Here is a 16,373-nt window from a genome sequence, read left to right on the forward strand (position 1 = left end):
TACATGTAATTAATGTAATTGTTCAGCAAAAACATAGATATCGGCTGAAAACAATAAATAATTAATAACTGGTATGTGCCCTGTTTGTACACTGTGTAACTTGTATTACACATTTTGCAGAGTTGTTCAATGAGTTGCAACTAAAGAATTTACAAGCAAACTTAATGACCCGTCAATGAATCAAAATTGATTGACATCCCTATCACTCCAGGGTAAATACACATGTAGCAAATTGAACAAATATTAATCACCATTTGGTTTCATAGTGAATTATCTTGGATGTCAAATGCATAGTTGTTAATACAATAAAGATGCTGAAAAGTGATGAATGGGTAAGAAAGAAATTGAAATATTGCATGATCATGCAACAGTAAGGTAATTACTTATTCATAAGGTGTGTCATTCACATTCTATTTAGTATGATAACCTTGGGCAAGCAGCGTCTTATGGAGTCATAACATGTAATACCTCAACAAATGTTTGTAATACCACAAAATATAGACTTAGTGAACTGAATGCAAGTTGAGCATATAATTTAATATCCACAGGAAGTTTATAATGTGTATATAGCATTACTTTGATTACAAAATGTCATTTACATAAAAAGCTCGATTTAAAACCAGTTCAAAGGATTTTAATGTCAACATTGTATTTTTGCAATCTTGAATCATAATATGAATATGAACCAGGAATATTAAATAAAAGATAATAACAGTCTTACAATGGTGCCATAAATCAAATTGTGTAAACTTCACACAAATTCATAAATACCCATAATTGCCTCCCCCAACCATTCTTTTTTTCAAAATGCTATAATAGTATCTATTGCTTCAAGTCTGGTTAAATCCCTTGTCTCAATCTATTTTCATACCCATACAAGACATAGACAGAATTGTTCAGGGGAAAATAACATAGAAGTGTTATCTTGGAACCACTGGGGATGAAAAGTGCAGTCTAAGATATCTATACTATACGTGATGACGAATCGTTGTAAAATGTCAATGAACTTCAGTGATTTGTTAAGAGCTGTATGTAAGATGGGCCCCAAATTCATATGTGTTTCCCTCTAATAACCTTAAAAGTTCCCTTCTCACTGTTACAGTGTAGCTATAATTTTGAAATAATATATGTTCCATTTAAAACAAGAAAGAACTCTAATAACCTAACTAGCAGCAGTCATATTTTACCACAAGCAAACAACTCGTTTAATAAAGCGTAGTATCATGACAACGTTAAAGATACCATTCTGATGTGAAAAATGTAATAAAGTTTGACAATTTCCATGGAACAAAATACAAACACACGTAGATCGAAAGGTTTAAATAATAAATCAAATCATTCCATCAGCTTAAATGTAGTAAATTTTCCTTTTCATTTGCATAGTGACATATTTTCACATGAAGGAAAGCAATAAAATTCACCATGGTTGCATGGGCCACTAAACTCATGAGTTGGCAAGATAATGGGGTGTGAACAAATTGATCATAGTTATCAGTATTTTTAATTCAAGGAAGAATGTTACAATGTACATGTAATTGCAATTCAATTTCATAAAATCACATAGACCACCTGTTAATTTTTTATGAAGCCTTAAGCGATTAAGTCCCACATGGGTTTATTGAAAACATCAAACTTCTTTTTTCACTCTTTCTACGCAAACTTCAAATCTTTTAAGCAAACTTTTAAGTTATTAAGCGTATACTACTTTTTTGCTGTTTTTTTAGCAATAGAGACATTGAATCAACTGGTCCATGATACAATACATGTAGTAAGCTAATGGAAAATGCATTGAAATATTTTAAAACCGTATTAAGTGTAAAATCTTACAAAGTCACTATTTTATGTTTAATTTATACAATATATATGATATCATTTCAACAACATCATTCAATTAAAACAATGGTAACAGGACATCCAACCAAATAGACATACTTGGGACATTGTTAAAAAACATGCAGGCACATGACTTCTTTGTTGTACAATACATGAACATGTCACCCACTATTAGCTGACCATTAGGTATTAAGATAGCTGTAGGTAGATATGTAAAGAAATGATAATTTGTTTGGTACATGTACACAATTGTTTGTAAACAAAATGATGGTTAAGCAATAAAGACAATGTACAATGTCGAGTGGTTAAGGTAAAGCAGCACCCTATCATGTTACATGTATGCTAAGTGGTTTAAGGTATGTGTACATGTACAAGTAAAATATATAATATACATTCGGGGCTTTCTTTTGACAATTATTTATAACATTTGTTCATTACATATAAGAAAGTTTAGTAAAACGCTGCAGCAGGGTGGTGAACTGGTAAACAAAATCAAATATTAACAAAGCAAGTATTAGTAAGAAATTGTATGTATTTTAATTCAACCTCAGTTTACATGTACTTGGGGAATATGAAAAACCGGTTTCCTATACACTGTATGTGTCCAACTGTGACGGTCTGTCGCATTAGTTTTATATTTATTCATCTACAGCAAATAGTGTGTATCAGATTCACAGGACGCAGAGTTAAAAAAAATCATATTTTATAATGGATCAATCTTCTGATATTAACCTTTTCCCACTCATAAGCAAAGTGAAAATGGCTATGCAGTGTAACTGGCAGTCTGTTCAGGTTTTATGCTGTTTGCTGCTCATCAGTATTGTAGTATACCCCACCCTTAGGTACGGGCAATGTTAACCTTCTCCATTGTCTTACAAGTGCTCGTGTCAGGATGACACTTTCAATAGTGTGAAGAACTCAGTTTCACGGTTTCAAAATCTTGTTTGTATTGATATTTAAAATAGTCCATATGCATCAGTTCTCATATAAACACAATATCATTGAACAGTATTACAAGTTTAATAATGCTGATAAACTTTCATCATATCTAAAGCTCTCTGGAGTTCCTAACGAAGCGCTCATCTAATGTGACAAAATAACGCTTACCATCTTTGGAATGGTGAATGACGCCTTACGAAGTTATAGTACTATTACTTTAAATGAAGGGATAAATAAATTTTACATGAACTTTCAAAAAGTGATCTGAACTGATCTTGACAGATAGATGCCAAAAGTTGTTTATCGGCGCTATTTATACCTGTCGCTAAGCACTTAGGATTTAGGATTATGGGTGATTCTGCGCACCAATGTCTTAGGAATTTGGCGAAGCCAATCAAAACGAATTAGGATTGCGCCTACCAATCAAATGCATTTAGGAATCCTAAATCCTAAGCAAAGTTCTCTATCGGCAAAACATTCAACAATAATATTATATTTTAACTAATAAAAGAACATTTTAGGAGCAAATATAGATGCGCAAAAGATTCTACATCTAACAATAAACAAATATACTTCTCTCTGACCTTAACAAATATGCAGTTATGACAGAGAAGAAATATTAAGGTACAATATATCCGAAATATTTCAACAGCTGAAATTTCTTTTTAGGAATGGCGAATTTTACACAAATAACAACATATATGAACATTTTATGACTATAAAATAGTGTCTTAAAGTAACTTATAGTCGTATTATTATAATTATACAATGTTTAGTCACTTAGAAATGAATTAGAATATAACCAATAGAATCATTGCAAGATGACGGTTGGACTAGCTTCCTTGAAGTTCGGACATTGCCAGTAAGTTTTGGAATTCAGGTTCTGTTTATAATCATTAGACAAAACATATTTAAATGATTTCTCTATCAGTTAATATAACAATTAAACACTTCAATCATAATCTTGTGTATGGGATAGTGTAATGGTTGAGTAAATGATGATATAAACAATAGCAGTTTGTTTACATTATGAAATAATAGATAATAAACAAGTTCATGAATACTCCAGGGCCTTACAGGTACATGTACATTATCTAAGGGTTGAAAATGAAGCATGAAAAACTTGAATCTAGTAAGAAAGGTCTTTGATTAAACTGAACTTTCTCAGGAACTGCAAATGCGTCAAAATACGTATCTAAATTATAAAGGGTTAATACAATGCCAAAGACGGTTACTGTGGAAATGATCTAGATGCTACTGTTGCTATTACTCTTTATATTTATAGGTGCAGGTTTTGACAATGATTATAAACTAAAGACGCTGCAGAGATAATAAAAATTCTGATTTGGTCATCCTTAACAATAACTATGATGACAATGATTAATAAACCATCATGAGTTATTATCATTCTTTATCTGAGATATATGATGATACAATAATGTATTGAATATATCAAGACAAATTCAGAGTAATAAGACTGAATGAACTGCAGAGCTTATATAGCTATATTTAAAATATCAACTTTAACCATGTACCACTCAGATACTAAGTTTGACCCATTTGTGCTCCCATAGAAAATCAATTAAATTCAAGACATTTCTGAATAGATTCAAGATTTCATGGCTTCATTTCCAAGCCTTAGATACGGTTGAACATCACACAAGATAAAACCTGAACAGCCCCTGAGTTCATCCAAGGCTGTTTGCATTAAGCCATTTTCAATTTACTTCTCAGCTTGCAATGGTAAACTACTCATAGGTATTTAGAAGAGATTAGACCAAACTGCAATGTCAAATAAATATGTCCACCATTGCAATATGAACAAGTGAGTCAGCTTCAACTATTCCCAGATACTTAATTAACCCACATTGTAATACAACTGATTTTAAAGGCCTTTGCAAACAGTTTGGATCCAGATGAGACGCCACAAAACATGGCGTCTCATCTGGATCCAAACTGTTTGCTATTCTGATAGTATTCTTTGAAAAAAAAAGGAAGAAAATGCTTATTTTACAAATTCAGCAGACGACATTTTAGCAGACGACAAATTTCCCAGCATGCAAAGGGTTAACCCACATTGTAATACAACTGATTAAGCCCATGATAATGATTGCAATAAGAATGAGTGCTTCAGCTTCCTGTGTCCATGGGTATTTAGAAGAGACTTACTAGAACACATTGTAATACTTGAACAGAATGGAAACATTAAAAGATAACAAATAAGCTCAAAATAATAAAAAATAATGTGTACAAAAGATTTCAATGAGATAACCACTATCAATGGTACCCATGGCAGAACAATATAAAGCATTATTTACTTGTATCAAACTACCTTTATTATAAACAAATATAGTGTTCCTCTTATCGCACTGACATGTACATGTATTATGAGGCACATTCAAATTAATACTTTTATCAGAGTGAATAACCCGCAAAAAGTGTTATCAGTTGTTAATATTTACTTATATACAAACCTTACATTATTACTTAAAATGACACTGCAATGTTACCTTTTGTGTCGTTTTTTTCATGACTTTCACAAAGTATACCAGAAAGGTAACATACAACATAATTATTATTTAATAAGTGAAATACCTTCACAGCATTAAACGTTATTACAAAGTTATTTGTTTGCATATACCCAAGGTAGAGAATTTTCCCCAGGATCTTTTAGCGCAGCCCCAACTCAGTGCCTTCACTTTTAAATAGATGTGGCTGCATCACTCGAGTTTTTATAATATAAATCAGCACTTTTTCACAAGGGATTGCAAGCTCTGAGTTGATTGTAAATTGAGAATTTTTTTTAACTTTGAATACCGACATGACTGCAACTTTGGCAATACTATGACATAAAATTGATGTTTAATGTACATTAATCATAATCTTCCCTTTCTCGATCAGTGATTATTGTTTCTTATGGTTTAAATTAAACAATAATTCAAAATCAATTGAGATAAGTCACTTAATCTCTCAATGACTCGATGATTAAGATCATTACAAAGCCTGGACAACAATAAATAACACGCATTCTTATACAACAGATACTGTCTCTCTGCAAAACAGCTTCACTTTAATCACCAGTGAAACACAAGGGACCCAGATTATACACACATACAGTTGAAGAGGTTCTAAAATTTAAATAGACCCCCACCCCCACCAGCCTAACTATGGTTATTTATTGTTATACAGAATTGTTTTTAAGTTTTAAGTTTTAAAAATCAAGAAGATCAAAGTACATGTAAGCTTATAATGTTGGCTATAAGTTACTGTTCGCCATAAGTTAATGCAGGCTTTTTACGATATGCAGGTATGGGGCAAAAACATGTGTAATGTTGTTGTTTTTTAACCTTTGCATTACTACGTTACTAAATTAGGCTTTTTAGCGAGCGTTTTTTGGTTTTGTCATAGCTGCCTTTATGGAATGCAGATTTTGGACACTGCCCTGTTTTGTTTTTTATTTTATATATTTGCTTAAAACTTAAAAAAAAGATCTGCTTGTTTTGTAAACATTTTTTTATGATATCAGAAAAATAATAACATTTTAATTCTTACACTTACCAGCAATAGAGATTCTTTTAGTTCATAAATTACCTAACATGCACATTCACTGTAAGAAAGTTAAAGTTTATTTACCATTTTTGTTTCAACATTTAGTTATTTAATTAACATTCAAGCCGCTTATCAAAACACTTGTTAATACAGCAACAAGTTGATTAAATTGTATAACAGAAAGTAACAATACTGAGTAACAGGATACTTTTGGCACACAGATATGCAAATTTATATTTCTTGTTGATTAACTATGGAATTGCCTACAGTACTCCTATGTAATCAGTTGAATGTAAATTGTATAAGGAAAGGTCTAGTATCACAAAAGGTACAGCGTGCTGCTAAAAGAGCCAAAGCGAAAAACCAGAAAATTCAAAAACAAAACAAGGAATCTGTTAGTCTACACATCATGCAAATGTTATCAAAATTAAAAAAAGGTGTATGTTAACCAGCCCAAAAGGACTGAAGGTGAGAGCAAAACCATACAGTGCCCAGTACCCTGAATGATATTTCACTATACAAATCCATCCCTAAGTGTAAGTCTCACACCTAAAACATTACCCGACACTGCTATAAAATGTCCTCTATGCTAAGGTGTTAATACTAGCAACACTCATATCTCAGCCAGCTAAACTTAATGGTCTTGTTGATCTGTTTACTTGATATTCTACTGTCGTAAAACTAAGATATGGGACAACATGACATTTCAGATCAATAATAATGATATAAATAAGTATTGCTTCTTTCTGATACAACTGACATAACATGTACATGCATGCTTTGCAATCATGCCCTCCCCCGCTATGAAGTAAAGGGGGTATACTGGAATCACCATGTCTGTCTGTCTGAGAAGTTCTCTTACAGTATACACTGTTCAATATTCAAATTTATAACTTGCTAGGATTGTTTCTTATGATATGAAGATGTGCATTGCATGTGAAATTTGTTATGTCCTTTGCTGCACAAATTACAAAATGTATAAATCACTATTTCAACTGTCTTAGACATTATTATTGTTTTTAAAGGCTTCATTAGCAAAATTATACAATTTGAAAGTAAAGTGTCAGAATGTGTCAGACTTGGTATGAACACGTGCCTCTGAAATTCGTTCTATTATAAGTTTCATCAAATAATGACCCTGTCAAAACTGACCTTGGTTACTTTTTTTTCTTTTTTATTTGTTTCATTGTTTTTATTACTGGAGCTGAATGGGTTATGGTCCCCCCAGGGTACTACTTCCCCGTACGCCTGGTAATTTGAAGTATACTTCAAATTACTCAGGGTACATGGGGAGTTTACTTCAAAGTACCTGGAGTACGGGGAAGTTGTACCCAAAATTTTTCGTACCCAAATACTTTTTTTTCCTACCAAAATTGTTTTTGGTATAATTTTTTCCTTTCCATAATTTTCGTACCCACATTATTTTCTAACCAAAATTTTTGTACCCACATTTTTTTCCAGTATCCAAAATTTTCGTACCTACATTTTAATCGTAGTACACATATTTTTCTTACCAAATTTTTTTTTTCACACCCACATTTTTTTGGCATAATTATTTCGTAACCAACATTTTTCTCGTACCCAAAATTTTCATACCCACATTTTTCACATATGGGTACCGAAAAAAAAATATGTGGAAACGAACATTTGAGTACTAAAATATGACATCTACAAAACAAGCGCAACTGATTTCAAGAATTTTTTACTGAGCACGTGAAGTCATTTACCAGCAATTTTTTTCCTTCCTCATAACGTACCGGTAAACGGCACTTTCCCAAACAGAAAAAACTACAAATTTCCCAATTGCTGTTCAAAAAATTCCCAATTTAAGGTAATTTTTTTTTTTTTGAAAATGCAACATTTAGTTAGTTTCCCTATGCAGCCCTATGGCTTGAACGATAGGTAAATACACTATTGACAGCTTGAAAACACTAAGTTATCAATTTTAAAGTATTTGGGAGCATAAAACCAAATACATCAATTTCCCAATTTGAGGTTTTCATGACTCATTTTCCGCAATTTTCAGGTTTTCACCACACAATCTTTCCCAATTGGACAAATACAGGTACTTTTCCCAAATGGACAAAAAAAATCGCTGTTTACATCGTCAAAACAAAAGAGCAGTGTCTTGGTGTACTAAACCTTTTTTGTTTGTTCACAAAATGGTTCGCAAAATAGTTCGAAATCTGTGTTGATCAGATGTGGCAGGAGTTCTGGAACTGAATTTTTATTTCTTAACTGGAAAAACAGCACTTGCTGGTCGGTTAAATATTAAACAAACTTTACTCGCCCTACCATCAACTTTACTTGCAAATTCGAGCGGTCGAATGAACTTTTCAAGGCCTGTAAAGCATTTATCTGATATATGAAAATTGTTTCTGGACGCAAATTAATATTTCTTAAGTACTGCCAAAATACTGTGTTGAAGTATACAAAATTACATTAGTTTCATATTTTATATAATCATATGATCATACATCACATGTATCTAGTTTGTATTGACATCAAGTTATTATTTCTTGATTAATTTTTTAGTGACACCAGCATAAAATCACCTTGAGGAGTTCCACTAACTCATCAAAAAGTAGACATTATCTTTTCCAAACAAGTGACTCATACAATGCTGGACAAAATGCTGAACTGGAAAAAAATCTTAGTGTAATGAAAATACTTTTTTAAACTTTATATTTAAAATTTACACTTACAAATGACAATAGTCAATTGTGGGAAATCTACATTTTAACATTCTAAACAGACTGATAAATGTAATGACTAATGTTATCTGTCATTATTTGATTATCAATTAAAATCTTACCTGCCAAGCAATGAAGTAAAATGGTAAATAATACTGATAAATGCTGTATACATTTACACAAATCCATTCTATATAATTATTTATTCATATAACGTTCAGATTTTCACTTGTATTCCTTTATTTAAATGGATTTTCAGTCAACACACCCTAAAAAGAAATAAAAATATCACTAATACGAACACAGATCATTCTGTATTTCACTTCCTGTTTCTTATCATGCGCATGCGCATGTTAGTCAAACGGTTAAATAACACCAAAACTTAAACAGCAATTAATACCAAATAAGCCAAATATACACGCATAAAGTATTAAATTAACCACTCAAAGTTATTTCTGCAAACATCTGACAGTCTTTATCCCACTAAAGTTCACATATTCGGTTGATGTATATTAAAACACATATATACACGCAATACCGAGTTTTGCAGTGCGTGACATGAAATTCACAGCTGAGTGATTTTGAATAAACTCGTGACTATTTTTACATTACTCACCTCACGTGTTTTACATGTTTACAGGATCTTATACCTAAGTACAATAACATCCCACCATTTTTGTCGAAATCAGAACAAAATGTTTCCCACGATATTTTCCTACCAGGCGGGGTAATTGATACCTGTTAAAATATGTGCTATACAGAATCATGTTTTGTATAACGTTTAAAATCCGTATGTAAATACTAAATAGTGTCTATGAAGAATCTCCAAAAGCATTTTGAGTTTATTAAGTATTTATTTAAGCTATTTACAATCTGAACTTATTTCATAAACGAATTATAATGACATTTACAATATCAAAACATCGACATTCGTTTTAACAATTGGTAAAAAATCCATTTATTGTACGTTGCAGTTAAGACTATACATTACATTTATATAAATGAAGTGAGCCAACAGTTTCGTGTGCTGGTGATCAGTGCTAGACAAATACTTTAATATCGTGTTGTTTTGAGTGACACACCTTGACCGAATGGGTCACTTTATGAAATCAAGTTTGATTTTACTTGATCGAAAAGGACAAGCTAGTTCGTGATAACTTGAAAACGCGATCAATTCAAAATATAGCAGGCAAGTAGCCTTGGTTGTTTATTAAGAAGTTTATGAGGTATTTTCGCACCAGAGATTACATAATGTGATGATCCGGAGTTCAACCATATTATTTTTTTGACTTACAAAAGTATGTCCAAACTAATTATTTTTTAAGCGTCTAGCCTTTGAAAATATTAACATAGTTTCAATTTTAATTGAATAATACCTTGATAAAAGTTTAACAGCAATTTAAAGGGATTTTAAAAACAAGCTGAATGTCGGTCTATAGTAAATCGACAAGTCAAGGTTGATGTTTATATGTACAAACTCCAAGCAGTGTTGACTTCCCATCACGGTTAACGGTCGACAATCATTCTCTACATATATGGTGACGTCACTACGTTATTGTCAGTAAGACCGGTGTCTTGAATGGGGAGGCGGAAAACTACAACGGGCGAGGCATGGTATGGTATTGCGCAAGGGGGGGTTAGAGGGTTAGGGTTAGGGTTTGGGTTAGTGTTATGGGTCGGGTTAAGGTTTGGGTTAGCCTAAACCCAACCCTAACCCTAATCCGACCCCTTACCCTAACCCTTACCCTAACCCTTTTTTGGGGTTATCACCCCTGACCATGCCTCGCCCGTTGTAGTTTTCCGCCTCCCGTGTGACACAATGGGTCGACAATGCATTAAGAAAAACAAAACCTTCCGGATCTGAAAGGATTAATAGTATGGTATCCTTTTACATTAAAGTGAAAAATAAATAATTAAATAGGCTGGTCTGGTTTTCGTCCCACTTTACGCTGGAGACTGATAAAATTGCATTATAAGGATCTACAAGATGTCATCTGCGAACTAGTAAATCGCTGTTACCCCAGTCCAAAAATGATTTCAGAAAACGATTAGGGATACAATCGGAGGGTTTCAGCTGTCTACCTCCCATATTCTTGTATCGATATTATTAGCAAATTTATCAATATAGAGGCATCGGACATAATCACAATATGCCTTTAAAACTCAAATATCAAAATTAACGAGAATACAATCATTATGCTATGAGGTCAGCTAGTTACGGCGCCCTTCTCTCGATTAGCCGGACCTGATGTCGCACTATTCTTTTGTATCATAGAATGGTCTTCATCACAGTCGTTATAAAACTGATTTGAAATCTAAATCTAATTACATGATAGCAATAAACCACTTATTGTATTTGACAAAATATACGGTTTCGCAAGAATTGTGTGATTCAGTTAAAATTTTCCGCACGAATTAAGGCAAATAGAACACATCAACGATTATCATTATTTCGATATAATTATATTGCAACGCGAAGACACGGTTAAGGGAATGCATTTGATATGTTTGCCATCCTCATAACGCTTCTCTCAGGCTTAATAAGTCTGTCGCTGGTTCGCTAATCGTCATAGAAGTATATGTGTGAGCTAAGCTGGCCTGACATTCGAGCAAATATATTAGAAAGGAATCGTGTCGTAAAACTCTTAACTACTACGTTCGTCGCCGCATTATCAATTGACATTCGTCATTGACTGTTTTGGTAAGATTTCTTAGCTAAGAAACTTTCCGATTAATAAACCACTGTGTCTCGAATATGACCGTATTTTATCTAAGGATTATTTGTGTTGTCAAAATGCGTGTTTCTACGGTATAAAATTATCAATTACAGTTTTGTATATACATTAGAATGTGTTTTCACCCGCCCCCAATACAATTGAATAGGTATAACACTGCGCGTGTCAAAAAACTCTGCATGTACGTCCCGATATTTGACGGGGTAAGATGCTATTTAATTGCATTGGTGGTTTCGCTAATAATTTTCCAGAAAACATTGTCGTTAAACGGTATAAGTCATAAAAAGCTTAATGCATAATGCATGCTATCATATCTTGTTGAATTTTGGCGCTTTGTAATTTGTCCATCTATAAAGCTACACTGCATGCTTTTACAATATAAGAGGTTCTTATCTTTGTAGTACGAGTACTTAGTAGATTTACTTAAATGTGCATATGTCATCACGTTCATATCTGCGGCATAGGTCATTCCACAACTTCATAACGGTTCATTAAAATAAATAATAATGTGTTTTAAAGTTCACATCTACGTCACTTTCAAGTTACTACGTTCTGACGCTATTATCTACGTCACCACACATGTTGCTACGTTATTACGCTCTTAAATGCGTCAAATTACACGTGAATTCTTCATGACGCTTTGATCAACGTCACAGTTCATGGCGCCGCGTTATGACGCTCAATAGTGTAGACGTCACAATATACGTCACTACGTTATGGCGCTCTTATCTACGTCAAAGGATACATTTTACTACGCAATATTGTAGATTTTTCATTATATGTAACTGTGTTTTGATGCTTCTATCTACGTCCTTTTACGTCGTATTTTGGTTAAGAGGCTCAATATCAAAGACGTCGCATCACATGTTTCTGCATTATAATGCTAAATATTGTTGACGTAATATAACGTGTTACTGCGTAATAGCGTTCACTTTATATACGTTACAATACGTTTTACTACGTATTGACGTTAACTATTGTAGACGTCACATAATATGTCACAATATAATGACGCCCAATACTGTAGACGTCAGAGTACATGTTAATAAGTTATGACGCTAAATATTGTTGACGTCACAGTACATAATGCTATTTTATGACGCTCAATATTGTAGACTACGCATTGTATGTAACTATGTTATGACGGTCAATATAATAGATGATGATGATGATGATGATGATGATGATGATGATGATGATGATGATGATGATGATGATGATGATGATGATGATGAACTAGGACGTGTGCAATATTGAGCTTCTACATGATGACGATAATGATGATGATGATGATGATGTTGTTGATGATGATGATGATGATGATGATGATGATGATGATGATGATGATGATGATGATGATGATGATGATGATGATGTAGACGCTCAATATTGTAAACGTCATAGTACATGTAAGTGCGTTATGAAGCACAATATTATAAACGTCACAGTGCATGTTACTACGTTATGACGCTATATTTTACAATCGCCACAGTACATGGTTGACGTCACAGTTCATTATAGGGCCGTTACTACGTTATGACGCTCAATATTGTAGACGTCACAGTCGATGTTACTACGTTTTGAAACTCAATATTGAAGACGTCACAGTACATGTTACTACGGTATAGTGCTTAATATTTTAGACGTCACAGTAAATTTTCTATGTTATGACGCCAAATATTGTAGACTTCACAGTTAATCTCCAAAGTTACTACGTTCAATATAATATACGTCATAGTACATGTAACTGCGTTATGACGTTCAATATAATACACGTCCTAGTACATGTGCTCTGGTATGACGCTCAATATTGTTCACGTCAGAGTATATGTCATATGTTGTTGGCAGACCTGAATCTCCGTAAACTATGATACTTTGCTCTTGAATCGTCATTTCTGCTAGCATCGCCTGCTGTGGCTTATCAGACCGATGCTGGAACGGTAGTCCTTGTTTAACGGCACGAACACAAAGGTGCTTGAAGACAATGTAAGGGCGCGCTTTTCGCAGGCTGCTCTTTTGAGTGTCGGTTCGGGTCTGTTTGCCTCCGCTACCTCGATGCCGCTGTGTCGCGACTGTCGCCAGGCGGTGCGATCTCTTTCGTCAAAGTATCCCAGGTGTCTGAAGCTTTACCTCAGGCTTTTAAGTAATTAATGAAGTCAACTGTTTACCTGAGTGCTGGGCGACTGACGGGTCGCGTGCCAGTGGAAAGCTTGCCGTATATGACATCCTTTGGGAGGCGTCCATCATCCATTCGGTGCTCGTGACCAAGCCAGCGGTGGCGACGTTTAGTAAGAAGGGCGACCATGCTTGGGATCCCAGCACGTTCTAGAATGTCACTGTGCGGGATACGATCCTGCCACTTGAATTCAGAATGCGTTTCAAGCATCGCACGTTGAAGGTGTTAAAGAGGCGTTCATGATGCATGCGGGTCGTCTAGATTCCGCTACGATACAGAATGGTGCTTAGGACATTGTCCTACGTTATGACGCTAAATAATATAGACGTCACAGGACATCTTATTCCGTTATTACGCTTTATCTTGTAGACGACACATTAACGTGCTACACGTTATGGCGCTTTTATCTACGTCACAGTACATACGTTATGACACTCAATATTGTAGACGCCCCAGTGTATGTTGCTACGTTGTGAAGCTTTTATCTACTTCACAGTGCAAATTACAACGTTATGGTTATCAATATTGTAGACGTCTCAGTGAATATCACTACTTTATGACGCTCAATATTGACGCCGTCACAGTACACATGTAACTACGTTACTGCGCAAAATATTGACGACGTCACAGTACATAGCCCTACGTTATGACGCTCAATATTGAAGACGTCACAGTATATGCACTACGTTATGGCGTTTCAATATTGTAGACGTCGCAGTGCATGTTACTACGTTACGCCGCTCACTATTGTCGACGTCACAATGCATGTCACTACGTTATGATGCTCAATATTGTAAACGTCGCAGTAGATATTATTACGTTATGACGCTAACTATTGTATACGTCACAGAACATGTTTCTTCGTTATGATGCTAAATATTGTATAATCCACAGTACATGCCCTGCGTTATGACGCTCAATATTGAAGACGTCATAGTACATGACCTACGTTATGACGCTCAATATTGTAGACGTCACAGTACATGTTACTACGTTATAAAGTTCAATATTGTAGACGTCAAAGTACATGTTTCTTCGTTATGACGCTCAATATTGTAGAGGTCACAGTACAAGTTACTTCATTATTACACTCAATACTGTAGTCGTCACAGTACATGTTACTACGTTATGACGCTTAATATCGTGGTACTGTTATGTTAGGACGCTCAATATTGCCGCCACAGTATATGATACTACGTTATGACGCTCAATATTGTAGACGTCACAGTACATTTCATACGTTATGACGGTAAATATTGTAGACGCCACAATGCATTTTACTACGCTATAGCGTTCTTACTTACGTCATAACAAATGTTACTTTGCAATGCGTCTTTTTTCTACGCCAATGTTCGTGTTACTAGGTTTTAACGCTCTATCTATTTCACCGTACACATAACTTTGTTTTTGCTCTCCTTTCGACGAAAGTGTTTTGTTTACTCGGACAAAGCACTTATTGCTACGCCGTTATCTTTGCTCAACATTGTTTAATTACATGACGTTCGAATATGCATCCATGTAGTTTATGTCAGTGTTTATGATGGTAAGCAATGGCGCTTTGATCCTCCTCACTGAATATGATACTGTACAAGATATGCTCTAACCTTCGTGGCGGTTCAAGATACACATCTAGCATCTTTTGTAACGTTTGGTAGTTGCAATCGTCTAAACTCGGAATGTCTTATGAGTTGAGGACAGGTATTGATTTCTCAATAAGTACCCATCCACGCCAGCTATCCGTTTTTCAATTAAATCAATAAAAAATATTTTAGATTAAAACGCATTCTAGTTAAAAACAACTTCAAATTGGTTACAATGACCTTCGCAATAAAATAATTAGAGTTAAACCAACTTCCAACTTAGTTTTGGTTGAAATTCGTTCGATGTGTGCGCACAATAATTAACTGCCTATAAGTACTTGTTAGTTACCGGTGATGTTAAATACATGTAGATTTACATATGTTTGAATGTTAGAATTGAATATTTGCTCAGGCATGAAAAAACACCTTATTTTTCTTAATCAATAAAGCTCGTACATATGACTATTGTGCGAACATGACTTCGTTAAAATTGTAAACATATCACTACCCTAGCCATATGCAAAATACGGTAATGCCGATGCAGCATTGTGAAGTGGTAGGGGAGATGCTCATGGGTCCGGTTGGATCCCCTATTGAAAACGTTTTTACAAACAACATCTCGGGTGCATGTTAGAGGAACCCAAATCATTGGCGTCTTTTATTGAATTCCACGGGGTGACTTAAAAGGACCGCCCTTTGGCCCGTCATTCATTGCGGGGCGTCCACATTTTTGTTATTCAAACATCAACTCGTCCTCAACCGGTGGGCAGATTTTAACGCAATGTCTTGCGAACGATTCTTGTTTTTCTAAGTTAGAAAAAAGGTTCCAATCGTCCAAATGCCCGCTGAATCGGAGTTTGTTATAGCT

The 16,373-nt window shown here is 34.4% G+C and overlaps 1 protein-coding gene across 16 annotated transcripts in view; it reads right to left on the bottom strand.

Moving 5' to 3' along the window:
- LOC127868181 (disintegrin and metalloproteinase domain-containing protein 10-like) overlaps positions 1-9,378 on the bottom strand; it is a 62,644-nt gene extending 53,266 nt beyond the window's left edge. For 8 of the 16 annotated variants that reach the window (XM_052409821.1, XM_052409827.1, XM_052409824.1 and 5 more), the window contains exon 1: positions 9,137-9,378. In XM_052409821.1, coding sequence (XP_052265781.1) covers positions 9,137-9,203 — 67 coding nt within the window. In that variant the 5' untranslated portion in view covers positions 9,204-9,378. The remainder of the gene's footprint in view (positions 1-9,136) is intronic. The other 8 variants (XM_052409829.1, XM_052409823.1, XM_052409830.1 and 5 more) reach the window with 1 other exon arrangement.
- Between the last annotated feature and the right edge of the window lie 6,995 nt (positions 9,379-16,373).

This window comes from Dreissena polymorpha, chromosome 2, assembly GCF_020536995.1.
Source record: "Dreissena polymorpha isolate Duluth1 chromosome 2, UMN_Dpol_1.0, whole genome shotgun sequence".
Taxonomy (NCBI): domain Eukaryota; kingdom Metazoa; phylum Mollusca; class Bivalvia; order Myida; family Dreissenidae; genus Dreissena; species Dreissena polymorpha.